Genomic DNA, 11320 nt, shown 5'->3' on the forward strand with positions numbered 1-11320 from the left:
TGGTCTGTACTGGAAATATTATACAGATTCAGAATAATTTTTCATGTTCTACTTTTGCTCTGATACAATAGATATACAGACTTGGCTCCAGCCAGTACTGGTTCACGAGCATATTACATTTTCCCGGGAAAATCTTTGGTTTGGCTTGTGATTCAATAACTAAACTACCAGCACTTATAAAACAGCTACACAAGCTGGGCCCATTTAATGCTTCTGATATTCAGAATCTTTGGATTGAGGTATTCATTTTTACTCCCGGAAAAGCTGATATTGAATCAATAGTGTTTTATGATCCATTGCATCTGAGAACACAAGAAAAGTGACTTTTACTCTAGTCTCATCTTCCACTTTTCCTTCTAAGCACACTTGGTACCTCTGTTATACCCTAATATTAATACCATCCCCACCTGACTGTTACGTGTGTGCCCCAGGGCCTTTGTAAATTCCATGACCACTGCTATGCTGCGTTCCCTCAGCTTCTGACATGGTAGGACATTTGCATCAACTCATCCATCCCTCCCTCAAAACCTAGTTTGGCTAATGAGAACACATGGACACAAGGAGGGGAACGTCACACACGGGGGCCTGTTGGGGGGTGGGAGGTGAGGGGAGGGAGAGCATTAGGACAAATACCTAATGCATGGGAGGCTTAAAACCTAGATGATGGGTTGTTAGGTACAGCAAACCACCATGGCACATGTATACCTATGTAATAAACCAGCAGGTTCTGCACATGTATCCCAGAACTCAAAGTAAAATAAAATAATAATAATAATAATAAAACCTAGTTCGGCTTAGAAGCAAGGACATCCCAGTAGCAATTGTACACCTACCATTCAGAGATTTTGGCTCCTAAACACCGTTTCCCACTGAAAGGAATCACAGCTCCTAAGAGAGACAGTGGGAATATCTTTTCATGCCAGAAAGTAAGGAAAAAGTGCTAAAATAATGACAGGGATGTGTGGAAAGAACAAGGAGCCAGTTTGAAAGCGTTCCCACTGGCCAAATATAGGCCAATTTAAACATCAAAATGAATAATGACAGACATGGATTCCAACACATTGAATAAAAAAAGAATTCATGTTCATACGCATACTAAAAATAGCTTTAAATGAGGATTGAGTGGGGGTGAAGGTTGAGCACTATTTTTTTTAAACAGAAGAATGTCAAATAATAAATGTAGAAGAGAAAAAATAGAAAAATCATTTTAACCATGAATAATAATTGATACAGACAAGAATCATCAATAGTTGTTAAAACCATTGAGTAAAAGACAAGACAAACTGCCACCAGGTGCCTCCTGATGGCACACCATGAGAAAGACCTAACATTGCTTGTGCCAAAAAGCTGTAATCGGAATCCACCATGAAGAAAAAATCAGACAAATCTAAACTGTGGAATATTATGCAAAGAACTAGCCTGAACTTTTCAAAAGTATCAATATCATAAAGAGAAAAAACAACATAGGGGAGACTTTTCTAGAATAAAGGAGACTAATGAGATGTGACAACTAAATGCAATGTGTGATACCTGCACAGGTCCTGGATGGGAAAAAACCACAAAGGATGTTACTAATGGCAATTGGGGAAATCTGAATATGAACTATAGCTGAGACAGTATTGTGTCCATGTTAAATTTCCTGGGTGTAATCATTATATGGTGGTGAGATAGCTCCGGGGTCAGCCAACTATGGCTGTAGGTCAAATCCAGCCCCCACCATCTGTTTTTATACAGCCTGCAAGCTAAGAATGATGTTGCATTTTTTTATGACTAAAAAATTATTTTTATGTAATTTTATTTCTATGACTTTCAAATTTCATTTGAAATAATATGAAATTCAAATTTCAGTGTTCATATAAAGTTTTATTGAAACATAGCAACACTCATTCATTCACATATCGTCTATGACTGCTTTTGCAGTGCAATGGCAGAGTGGAGTAGTTATGACAGAGGCTGCACAGTCTATAAAGCCTAAAGTATTTACCAGGTAGCCTTTAAAAAAAAAAGTTTGCTCACCCCAGTATAGAAGAACACCTTGCTCTTAGGAATTTGGCTGAAGTGTTTAGAGGTAAAGTGTCATGATGTCTCTGTAACTATATCTCAAACAGTTCAGAAAAAAAAAAACAAAAACAAAACACACAAAAAACAATGTGTGGCTGGGCGCGGTGGCTCATGCCTGTAATCCCAGCACTTTGGGAAGCCGAGGTGGGCAGATTGCCTGAGCTCAGGAGTTCGCGACCAGCCTGGGCAACACGGTGAAACCCCATCTCTACTAAAATACAAAAAATTAACCAGGCGTGGTGGTGTGCGCTTGTAGTCCCAGCTACTTGGGAGGCTGGGGTGGTAAAATTGCTTGAACCTGTGAGATGGAGGTTGCAGTGAGCTGAGATCATGCCACTGCACTCCAGCCTGGGTGATAGAGCGAGACTCCATCTCAAGAAAAAAAAAAAAAGTGTGTGTGTGTGTGCATGCGCACATGTGTAGGTGGTGTAAGTGTAGAGACAGAGATAAAGCAATGGGTATAAAGTGTTAGCAATAGGTGAATCTAGAGGCAGGTGTGAGGGTATTCATTACACTATTCTTGCAACTTTTCAACCGAGTTTGCAACTTTCGAAATAAAGAGTAGAAATTAACAAGCAAGCATGAAAAGCACCTGCTCATGCATACTCACACACTGCACGCCTACCCTGTCTCAAATGCCCCTTTTCTTTCTTCTTGAACAAACCTGTTACTCCTCACTTCTCTGAGCATCCCCGAACTTGCTAACACCTGCCTGTCCCCACCACGTCATGGCACTGCAACTGTCTACTTATTTCATCTAGCCAAGCACTCAGGGTCTCTCAGATGCTATTCTGGAGGATGTCCCATGAGCTCTGGCACGTCCAATTTCAAGTTTTAAAAGAAATCGTCAATTTACTACAAAAGCTGAAATGGGAAACACTAAAACACCATTTCACATCTGCTTCTCCCCAGAACGGTAGCAGTCTGGCAGGTGGGGAGGCTGCCTCGCATGGAGTGGACAATTCCATCACACAGTGTCCTTTTTATAAGGGCCCCTGGGATATCTATCTAGTATCAGCCCCCAGAAGGGCGGACCTCCTCAGGAGCTCCCTGGTCCTTTTCACATTATGGACAGAATGTACCAGCTACTCTCCCAGGGGCTGCCAGATTTGGAGCCTGTATAGCTAAAAGTGCAGATAGAGGTCATTATAGTATGCATTTTTAGCTTTATTCATGGCTCCACTTAGGGTGTCCACCCTTGTTTTCCTTTCTTCTTTCTCTCTCCAAGTTTTAATATGCTATTGTGGTATATTTTATGTACACTGCTAGGCTACCCTAAATCCCTTCTGGAACAAGCCAAAGTCTGAATGAAAAACTCACATAGAAACCCTGTGCTGGCGGCCAGGTGTGGTGGCTCAAGCCTGTAATCCCAGCACTTTGGGAGGCCAAGGCGGGCGGATCACTGGAGGTCGGGAGTTCAAGACCAGCCTGACCAACATGGAGAAACCCCGTCTCTACTAAAAGTACAAAATTAGCTGATGTGATGGCGCATGCTTGTAATCCCAGCTACTTGGGAGGCTGAGGCAGAAGAATTGCTTGAACCCAGGAGGCGGAGGTTGCGGTGAGATGAGATCGTACCACTGCACTCCAGCCTGGGCAACGAGAGCAAAACTCCATCTCAAACAAACAAACAAACAAACAAAAAATCCTATGTTGGCTTCCACTGTCTTCTGCCTCTTTACCAAACCACATGGCTGCACAGCACCCCCAAATGCCTCATGCCAGCCGCATGGTTCCTGGCCTGCAGTGTCTGAGGGTAGCCTGGGTGATCTTGGCAATGAATTACAGCATTTATAATTTCCAATAGGATGAAAAAGCAGAGGAAGGGGCATGTCTTTCCTAGACAGGCAGAGGTGAGTGTCCAACTCCTGCCAAGTCAGCCAGGCCATGAAGGAGAGCTGTGGAGTGGAAATGGCCATTTGGTCCATCATGACACAGGCCCATGCCTTGTACCACTCTGCCCAAAGTCAGACCAGCTTTCCTAGAGGTTAAGCGAAGACAAAGAGGGAACTTGTGCTGGGCAGGAAGAATGAGTAGAATAGAGTCTACCCAGGCAAGGAGGTAAGAAGAGGCGTGCTAAGTAAGGGAGGCTTGAGGGCCAAGAGGTGGAATGAGAGGGCAGGTTCTGGAGTCAGACTGCACAAGTTTGAACCCCAGCTCAGTGACTCACCAGCTGTTTAGCTTTGTGCAGAATGACTCATCCTCTCCAGGCCTCAGTTTTCTCAGCTGTGCAATGGATGGAATAATACCTATGTCACAGGAGCGTTGTTAGGATCAGATGAAATTATGCTATAAAGGACTGAGCACAGACCCAGACACATAATAAGTACTCAATAAACATTAACAGCTATGCTTGTCATGACCACCACCATCATTTCTACAGAGTAGAGTGCACATACTGAGGGAGTGTGGAAGGAAACGTGTTGTGCTGAATGGGGGCCAGAACTTTTGCAGGCAGGCAGAAGGTCCAAAGAAGATGATATCCAGTATGGCTTTGGGACAGGACTTGACAAATGAGGGCAGTTTATTTAGGATATGGGGCTTCCAGATCTTGGTCCAAAAATCAGCACCACTGTTCACCCCACCTTCCCCGTCCTCTCCCACCATTCGGCCTACCCATCAGCTGAGCAGGCAGAGCCGTTCCTCACGCCTGCTTTTCCCCAGTGGAGGCCAAAATCCCATGTCCAACACACACACACACACACACACACACACACACACACACACACACACACCACACACACACACACACACACACACACACACACACACACACACACACGAACTTTTCTTGAGCCACTTTAAGCATCTGGTGGCTCTAGGCCTTCAATGTCTCTCACCTCTTGGGTTCCCAAAGGTCAAAGCCCCCATAGGGCCTTGCAGCCTCTAACCACTGCCTTCCTGTGCCCATCTGCTGGCTGCTGGCTGCAGCTAAGGCCCTAGGAAGAAACCTCAGAGGGAATAACCTCCAGGCCACCAGTCCCACCACCTAAACTGGGGCCACGCCTACTCATGACTGATGGAGCTAGTCTAGAACCAGGTTGCAAACACCAGGGCCTTCTATTCCTCCCTTCCTCTCACCATAGACCTGTGCCAGGCAGCCAACCTTGGAAAGTTCATCTGCTTTAAAGATTCTCAACTTTCCATGGCCGGGCTGCCCCAAGGTACAGACTCTAGCAGCTGCAGAAAGGGATCCTAATAGCCATTCCCTGGACACAGCCCTAGATTTTTTCTCCTGCAATTTTCCAATAGGCTGTGGAGCCATAGGCTTCCTCTGTTGAACTTCTATCCATCCTTCAAGACAAGATCCATCTCCAATCTGCCCTGTTGAAACCAATCCCCCTCTCCCTACTGCTACAGCCCTCTGCAGCACTGTGGTCACCAAGCAATACTCTGCCTCTGTATTACTTGGTTGGGAATAAGCTTCCTCCCCTCCTATCCACCATGGCCCCTGCTCCTCATAACTGAACCACAGGCTCCATAAGAACAGAGAGCAAACCTCATGCATCCCTGTTATCCCTAGAGCTCCCTGCTCAGGACCTAGTGCTCCGGAGTTGCTCTGTGTATGTGAGGTTGGGTTGAACCTGGACACATAACCAAAACTGGCTCAGTGTAGCTATTAACTGCTCCACCCCATTAGCAATGTCTCCCAATAAGGGAAGTCCTCACATAGTGGCGGGACACTATCTTTGAAGGAACCCAAGGTCTACCGTGGACCAGCTATGGGAGTCCTGTGTTTCCTCATCAGAACAAGAGGGGCAGCAACCCCCACCCTAGGGACTGTTTTGAAGACGAGTATGAGATGCCAGAGGTGTCCAGTATGCATCTGGCATATAATAATTGCTCAGTGGGCAACCAGACTTTTAAAACAAGCCATGCACCCTTGCTAGTTCCCTCTCCTCACCTCCCACTGACACCTTAATCCGTGGCAATCTGGCTTCCGCCCATGAGACTGCTCCTGCCAAGGGGGCCAAGGAGACTTCCTACTGTCTCCTCCTACCGCTCCACGCCTCTTCAACTCCTCTCCCTCCAAGGATTCCTTAAACTCATATTCCAAAGGAAATGCCTCTTCTCTCCTCCTCAAGCACCTTTTCTGTAGGAAATGCCCTCCCTTCTCCGGGCTTCAGCTGCATTAATTTATATACTTGGTTTTCCCTGTCATCCCAGCATCTCTCTACTGCAGAGCCACAAACACCAGAGTGCTCTGGACAGCTCCCCTGAGCACCTCATGGGCACCATGAACTCTACGCATCCCCAGCAGAACTCACCTTCTCTGATCTCCTCAATTTCAGGCCACCTCACTCCACCTCCCTGCACATTTTAGTAGATGTCCCCCCACAAACACAAAAGCCTCCTATATGAGTTTCCTGTTGCTCCCGTAATAAACTGCCAATAAACTGCCAAAACCACAGTGGCTTAAAACAACATACACGTATTACCTTATAGTTCTAGAGGTCAGAAGTTCTAAAATCAAGGTGTTGGCAAGGCCAAATTCTTTCGGGAAGCTCTGGGAATTAATGTGTTTCTTTGCCTTTTCTGGCTTCCAGGAGCTGCCTGCATCCCTTGACTCCCGGCTCCTTACTCTATCTTGAAGGCCAGCAGAGCAGCATCCTCCAATCTCTTTCTCTCTGACTCTGAGCCTCCCACCTCCCTCTTATTAAGATGCCTGAGATTACACTGGGCCCACCCAGATAATCCAAGATCATCGCTCCCATCTCAAGATACTTAACTTAATCCCATCTGCAAAAAAATCCCTTCTGCCATGAAGATAGTATATTTACAAGTTCTAGGGATTAGGACAGGGACATTTTTGTGGCGCCATTATGTGGCCCACTATACCTAATATCTCTATCTACTCTAATCCTCTGGGCTAACCCTGTAGGGACAGAAATGATGCTGACCCACCCCCTTTTTTTGTCCAGTGTCTCCATGTGAACCCTGTGAGGTGATGTAAAAGGTTAGGAATCATGCCTTATCTCCACTCTACACTCAAGCACTTCAGCAGAACCCCTCCCGTTGGCTTTTTGAGGATGCTAAAGTCTTTCTAATGAACAAACTCTCTTGACCACACACCCTCCCACCTCACTCTTATCTTTCTCCTCCACTTCTGATCTTATCTGTAACCAAACTTCTAGGAAATGACTATGCCTGGTCACCTCGATGCTCATCAGGTTCCACCCCCATCACTCTCCAGCAGGGTTTCTGCAGATAACTCTTTGTTATGAGGGACTATTCTGTCCATTGTAAAATGTTTACAGTAATCCTGGTCTCCAATTGCTAGATGCCAGCAGCTTACCCCTACGCTGAGCTGTGACAACCAAAAGGTCTCTAGACATTGCCCAGTGTCCGGGGACAGGAGGCAGGGCTGCAAAATTGCCTCAGGTCAAGACCCACTGCTTTCTACAATAGCTCTTGCTAAAGTCACCCATGGCTTCCCTGGTAGTAAATCCACGGGACACTTTTCAGTCTTTCTGGTTGGTTTCTCAGCAGCACTCGGCAATGACAGCCATTGTGGCCTGGAGAACCTCTCTTCTTCCCTGACTTCCAGGTCACCCACTCTCCTGGTTTCCCTCCTACCTCTCTGGCTGCAAACCTTCTCTGTCTCCTTTGCAGGATCAAGCTCCCCTTCTAGACCGTGAACTGCTAAAGTCCCTCAAAGCTTGGTCACAGGCCTTTCCACCTTTCACTCAGCACACTCTCCCTAGGTTCTGCACTCCACCCCCACTCCCCCACTGGCCACCCATGCACAGTTGGCTCACTAAGCAACATCTCCAGGTCTCCTCTCCAAGCTTCAGACCCATATATCCAACTGCCTACTTGACATCACCACTTGGATATCTTGTTGTTACTCCAAACTCAACAAGTCCCAAACCCAAATCATGATTTTCCCCTCAACCCAGTCCCCTTCCAGCCTCCTCCATTTCTCAGAGAAAGACACCATTAACGACCTGTTGGGAGACCGCAGATGTCCTTGATACCTCCTGCTCCCTTCCTTAGGCCAGTTAGTCTATGTCTAAGTCAGAGCTCTCCTCTCTGATACAGTTCACAAAGCAGTTCATTTGGCTCCATGTCTTTGCCCCAACCCTAGCCCAGTCTTCCACCATTGCCAACTATAGAAGTCCCACATGCTCTACATGGGGAAAGAGGTGTGGGTACCCATTCTTGACCAGCACCCCTGAGCTCAATCAGTTCTCCAGGCTGTAGCCAAAGTCATCTTTTCAAAACATAAATGTGACCAAGTCACTCTCCCAACTCCTACATTCTTAAAAGGACAGCTGTCCTAATTTGGTCCACTGGGCCCTACAAAATCAAGCCTCCATCATCTCCAGGCCCCTGTGTGTGCTGCACTCCAGGCACACTGACCTTCATCCAGTAGCTCAGATGTACCATGCTCTCCTGCCACAGGGCCTTTGCTCTTGCTGTTCAAGGCATCTGGATGCACCTCTCCAATCTTCACCTGGTAGGCATTCACCTCCCATCACAGCTCAACTAGCAGGAAGCCTTCTCTGACCTCCACCCATATTACCTCCCCTGGTTGTTCACTTTTTCCCAGCCTCACTGTTTCTCCATCACCCTCAGAGTTATTATTTGACATGGATTTGTCTTAGTCTTTGATTAATTCTATCTTTCCCACAGAGAACTCCATGAAGGCAGCATTTATCTGATTGTCTTATCTGGCCCACCACTGTATTTCCAGGGCCAGCCCAGTGCCTGGCACAAAGGAGATACTCAAGAAGTGTTTTTGTAGTGAATGAGGATCTTCTTGCCCTCTAGAATGCTTTTCTCTATTACCCCACACTCCCCTATCTCTGTCTAGTAGCTCAAGCTTGATTCCTTAAAGTTGCTTTGGTAACCCTTCCTCTTCATACCCTTGAAAACCCCTCTTCCTCATCTTTGCAACCCATCTATCGATAGTATCCTGTGTTGCAACTGATATCACACGTGTACTTGCTTGTTCAATGCCTGTCTTCCTACCAGATCGTCTGCTCCCTGAGGGCAGGAACCATGTCTGTCTTGTTGAAGGGTTTACCCCCAGCACCTAGCCCAGAGCCTGATATTACTGGTTTGGAAGTGGGAAGTCATGCTCTGCATCCCCAAACGCCAGGTCCGAGTCACCCACTCTGGAAGATCGGTTGGCTCAATACCGCCTAATGGTCCACCAGACACACACATGAGGATTCATGGGGAAATTGCCCTGAGTTCTGCTTGGTGATTTCCTGATCTGCTGACTACTGCCAGGTGGGTGCTTTCAGCATTGCCCTTGGACACCAAGCGTTGCAGCCACTCAGCCGGAGCCAGGGGATAGCAAGATCCATCATCGACAGGTCCAGAAGCGATGGTAGAAAAGCTCTGGGGCCAAGCTGGGCCAGTATGGCTCCCCCTGGTGGTTTCCTTCCATGTTCCTTGGCAACCTCTCCCATGAATAGCCGAGGGCACACTCACCAGCCAGGAGAAGAAGCCAGCTGATTTGTCCTGGGTGGAGATCTGCCCCTCATAGGGGCCGAAGATGTGGCCCTTGGGGATGACCTCGTTTACACATCGCACGTCACTCTCTCCACTAGTGTCCTTGACCACCTCCATGCCCTGTGGGATGGTGAGTGCCGCCCGGTCTGGGATGCCCACGGGCACCGGTGTGTCAGACACAAACACCGGGGCGCCATGGTTTGGGCATTCATCCACGAAGTACTCCTGGCAGGACTCACAGACTGGAGGGATGGAAAGAGAAGGGAGGGCCTCAGTTGTTGCAGGGAGGTAAGACCCCCATGGGGGAGGTAGAGGGGCTGACAGGAGGCCCACTCATGGACAGCCAGCTGCAGGCCCCAGGGTCATCAGTAGCAATAACCCATACTCTCCCTGGGGGCTCCAAGAACAGGCCTGCCTACGTCAAGGCCAGCAGCTCCCTTTGTCTCAAGTTTAAAAAAACTGGAAGAAAGTGCATGGCTTTGGAGTCCAAGTGCAACTGTACTCCTTTGGGCCAGAGGACCTGAGGCGCGGGATACTTAACCCTCACCAAGACTTAGTGTGCTATCTGGAAAATGGGGCCAACAGTAGCCACTTGGATGGCTAATGATGATGACGAACCAAGGCCTGGACCTGGGCCTGGTATATTGCAGGTGAGGACCTATCTTAGTAGCATTGCTGCGAATTCCCTAGCCAGGAATGGGGTGATGGGGGTGAAGGGAGGAGCAGCCTAGAGCCCCAAGCTCCACTTACACCAGAAGTCCACTTGCTGGAAGCTTTTGGGCATGATGAGGTCGCGCTTCCCCTTCAGTTTCTTGGGCTCAACTTCCATGGGCGAGGAGTCTGGTCTCCTAGAGCTGGCCGGGGCAGAGGCCCGCAAAGAAAGCAAAGAAGTCATCAGAGAGTGACAGCCCAGCGGGGACAAAAGCTGGGGACCTGGCCAGGAGACCGAGAAGATGTGGGGTGGGCAGAGGAGTCCCAGCCAGCCTGCTGTTTAGTGCAGGAGGTGGTAGAAAAACTGGAGGATTGAGATATGAGCACAGACCTCCCTAGGCCACTGCTTGGATTTTTCTAGAGCCTGCGCCCAGGAGCTGCCGGGAGCAGGGTTAGGGAAGGTGGGCAAGGAGTGAGAACGTTTCCCAGGGTTCCCAACCAACCCAGCCCAGGCACCTCCCACTCCCACTTCTCCCTCTCCAGTTCCCACACAGGGGCCTCACCAGGGCTGGCCATACTCCTGGTCTCGGAGTGGTGAGCAGACCTCCGTCTTCACCACCGTCACCATATCCCCCACGGCTGCATTGGTCTGGGCCAAGCACTCCTTCATGTTCTCGGTCATTCTGTCCTGGGACGCAGGAGGTGGGACCAGCACAGGAAGAAGATCAAAGAAACAGGGGAAGAGGAGTGAGTGGCGGAGAGGGCAAGTGGGGGTCTCGCGGAGTCTGGTTACCCTCCCTGCCATCCCCAGAGGAAGCACTTGAGAACACAGACAACAAAAACAGCTGTAGCCCAGCCAAGAGGAAATGCCATTTCTATCCTGGGCTGGTCCTGGGGACGACTGGAGCCACCAGCCCCATGGGGTCAGGGGCCTAGAGCAGCTCAGGCCAGGAGGCCGCGCTGGGAAGCACAGCCTGGACCCCCAGACCAAAGGGCAAAGGGCAGGAGGACCCCACATGAGCCTGGGCGCAAAACTGCAAAGGGGAGAAAGGAGGGTTCCCAACTCAAGCCCAACTTGGGCCAAGGGGTAGTGGGCGGACCGAATGGGCCCTCAGCGCCTGGCAGGGCATCCCCTCACCCTGGG

General features: G+C 48.7%; 1 protein-coding gene across 4 annotated transcripts in view; it reads right to left on the bottom strand.

Moving 5' to 3' along the window:
- The window catches only part of PRDM11 (PR/SET domain 11), a 50885-nt gene extending 40021 nt beyond the window's left edge, over nucleotides 1-10864 (bottom strand). For 3 of the 4 annotated variants that reach the window (XR_009215562.1, XM_032166180.2, XM_032166179.2), the window contains exons 1-3: nucleotides 10740-10858; nucleotides 10276-10379; nucleotides 9505-9767 (exon numbers count right to left, since the gene is read on the bottom strand). Coding sequence is in view for 3 of the 4 variants with exons in the window: in XM_032166180.2 (XP_032022071.1) it covers nucleotides 9505-9767; nucleotides 10276-10379; nucleotides 10740-10858 (486 nt within the window). In the remaining variant the exon portion in view is untranslated. Of the gene's footprint in view, nucleotides 1-9504; nucleotides 9768-10275; nucleotides 10380-10739 lie in introns of all 4 variants that reach the window. The other variant, XM_058446501.1, reaches the window with a different exon arrangement.
- Between the last annotated feature and the right edge of the window lie 456 nt (nucleotides 10865-11320).

Source organism: Hylobates moloch, unplaced genomic scaffold, assembly GCF_009828535.3.
Source record: "Hylobates moloch isolate HMO894 unplaced genomic scaffold, HMol_V3 SCAFFOLD_11, whole genome shotgun sequence".
Lineage (NCBI taxonomy): Eukaryota > Metazoa > Chordata > Mammalia > Primates > Hylobatidae > Hylobates > Hylobates moloch.